This window comes from Alternaria arbusti, assembly GCF_024043155.1.
Source record: "Alternaria arbusti strain BMP 1465 chromosome Unknown scaffold_2, whole genome shotgun sequence".
Lineage (NCBI taxonomy): Eukaryota > Fungi > Ascomycota > Dothideomycetes > Pleosporales > Pleosporaceae > Alternaria > Alternaria arbusti.
This window is the reverse complement of record NW_026249942.1, coordinates 168,529-171,161: the sequence shown is the minus strand read 5'-3', so window position 1 is coordinate 171,161 and position 2,633 is coordinate 168,529. Positions and strand designations below refer to the sequence as shown.

The 2,633-nt window shown below is 52.9% G+C and overlaps 1 protein-coding gene across 1 annotated transcript; it reads right to left on the bottom strand.

The window, feature by feature from the left end:
- Window positions 1–468: 468 nt before the first annotated feature.
- J4E86_001585 (uncharacterized protein) lies at window positions 469–2,627 on the bottom strand (the record flags this gene model as incomplete). The annotated part of the gene is made up of 2 exons (XM_051442152.1): window positions 469–1,732; window positions 1,786–2,627. 2 exons carry the CDS (start codon window positions 2,625–2,627, stop codon window positions 469–471), a joined length of 2,106 nt encoding a protein of 701 aa, XP_051305740.1.
- Between the last annotated feature and the right edge of the window lie 6 nt (window positions 2,628–2,633).

Here is a 2,633-nt window from a genome sequence, read left to right as displayed (position 1 = left end):
CACCGGCCCCAACCGTCTATCATCTCAATCAAGCAGAAATGATATCGCAACAGTGGGGCTTAAAGATGCATATGGTTAATAAAGCTTCGCTAGACGCTCGGCTTTGCTTGATTACTCGTCCTGGACGTGGGATGATCAGCAACATGGCTTGGTGGCTTCGCTTACGCATTACCTGTTTGGCGAGCTGCGAATCGGAAAGGCCCCGAAGTCTGCTTCCTTGCGAAAATCAAGGAACGTGTTGTAAGCTTGCGCATTTTCGCCCCTCACAACACGTGGGACGCTTGTAAACAGTGCCCAAGACGAGAGGCTTCAAACAAACAACGACGGGAAGGTAGAACTAATGGCTAATACATTATGCATTAATGGCAGAGATACGATGCGATATGGTATCTGCCCTATCATCATTACACGCTAAAGGACCTCGCATTCATCCATAGATCTAATTCCGGGAAAGAAGAGCCAGCTTCGTCACCTGCGAACTTGCTTCCCCGGGCCCAGTTGATCACGGAGGTCGGGGTTGATGGTCGCCGTCAAATACGACGCAAACTGACCACTTTGCCGGAACATCTTCTTCAAAGCTGGCGCGGGCTCCGCCACCGCCGGCTGGTTCCCTTCTTGCCGACCCGCACCATTGGCTGGAGCTTTCAGGATACCACGGGGCTGCTGTGGCTTTTGATCCCGCTTCTCATCGTGTCGCTGTACGGACGTGTCTGGCTTTGCTTTGACGCTTCGCCACTCCATGCCTACAGCAGCTGGTATCGCGAGGCAAGCTATGACGAGTGCCGCAAAGAACGTTCCATGTGCCAGCGAGTCGTTGTAGGCTGCTAGTATCAGGGCCTTAACAGCTGGAGTTACTCCAACTGTCAGGTTGGTGGCACCTGCATCTAAAATCTTTTGAGGCTCCAGGCCTCCGATTTGCTCTAGACCAGACGAGAACTTGTGTATGTACAAATTCTGGCCGACGGCTGTGAAGACTGCGCCACCGAGTGTTTGGAACAGCGATAGCACTGCCGTACCGGTTGGAACATCCTCCTTTGGTAGTATGGTCTGCACGGCTATGTTGGGATGTTGCATGGTACAGCCAACCCCAAAGCCGACAACAATCTGAGTTCCAATCCACATGGCGTTATCGGTGGTCATCTCCCAAGTGGTAATGAGACCAGCTCCGATAGCCATCATGCCTGAGCCAAGGATCATGAAAGGAGTGTAATATCCGATGCGCTGTACTAGAGCTCCCGACATGATCGAGCCGAAGACAACCGAAAGGACGAGCGGAATGGTGTTGATACCGGACTGCATCGCAGATGCACCTTTGATGGCCTGGAACCAGAGAGGAACGTAGATGGAGACTGTGAGCATGGTCGCGCCTACGCAAAATTGAGATGCGCTACCGAAGGTAACGCTGCGCTGGAAGATGATGCGTGCTGGCAAAGTCGCTGTAGTATGCCTGGTGACGTATTGCCATAGCACGAACGCTATCAGCAGCATTGCGAATGCGACAAGAAGTATAATCATCCGCGGTGAGGTCCATGGGTAGTCGGCGGCGCCCCACTCTAGTGCTAGCAAGAGACAGGTGATTGACGGAAGGAACAACGCGGTGCCTAAGGGATCAAGTTGTCGTATCGTCTCTCCCCACGTCTTGAGTTGGGGCTTCTTTTCATCAAGCTTCAGCAGCAAGCACACTACAAGGAGAGTAAAACCACCGAGCGGGAGGTTGATGTAGAAGCACCATCTGGATCATGTTAGCATGCATCTCATATACGATTTGTTGACTGTGTTACTAACCTCCAGGTTGCGCTGCTGCTAGTGAACGCACCGCCTAGCAAGGGGCCGGCCACACTTGCGACGCCAAAGCATGCGCCGAAGAGACCCTGCAGCATGGGTCGCTTAGCCAGCGGCACAGTGTTGAACATGATCAGGATCGCGCCGGTGAAGATGCCGCTACTTCCAAGACCCGCAACGGCGCGTCCGACGATGAGCATGTTGCTGTTTTGCGCAGCGCCGCAGATGATGCTTCCGAGTTCGAATAAGAAGATGCCGGATAGGAAGACTGGTTTGGTTGAGAAGAAGGTGTATATCCGGCCGTACAGCAAGATGAAACCGGCTGCTGTGAGCATGTACGCGCTACCGTACCATCCGATATCGCCAATGCTGCTGAACTCGTTCGTGATGGCGGGGATCGCTGGACCGATGATGGTTCGATCAAGAGCGACAAGGAAGATGGAGATGTATAATGAGAGCATTATGATCGCTGTCTTCGCAGTGGATGGGTATGGAGATGGTGCCTTCGGCGCTCCTCTTTGTCGTTCTATGTCATAAACGGTCGGTGGCTCATCAAAAGGTTCGTCGCTCATCGAATGCGCATCCCGGAGATTACTCCTGCGGTAGTTTCGGTCTGGGTATTTGCCCATTGCAGGGCTGAGAGGTCCGTCCATGATGCTTTCGTCGTCGAACTTGAAGCTTGTGGGACTGGAGTAATTTGTGTCGTCGTATGGGTCCATTATGACTGGTACATGATCGCCGTCCTCGGACGTTGAGACTCGTCTTATTGTGTTGCGGCGGAAAGCTGGATCGGCTGCATTAGCCTCGTTGGCTTCATTCAGCCGCAATATCCCTTCTAGTGCCATTAGAGT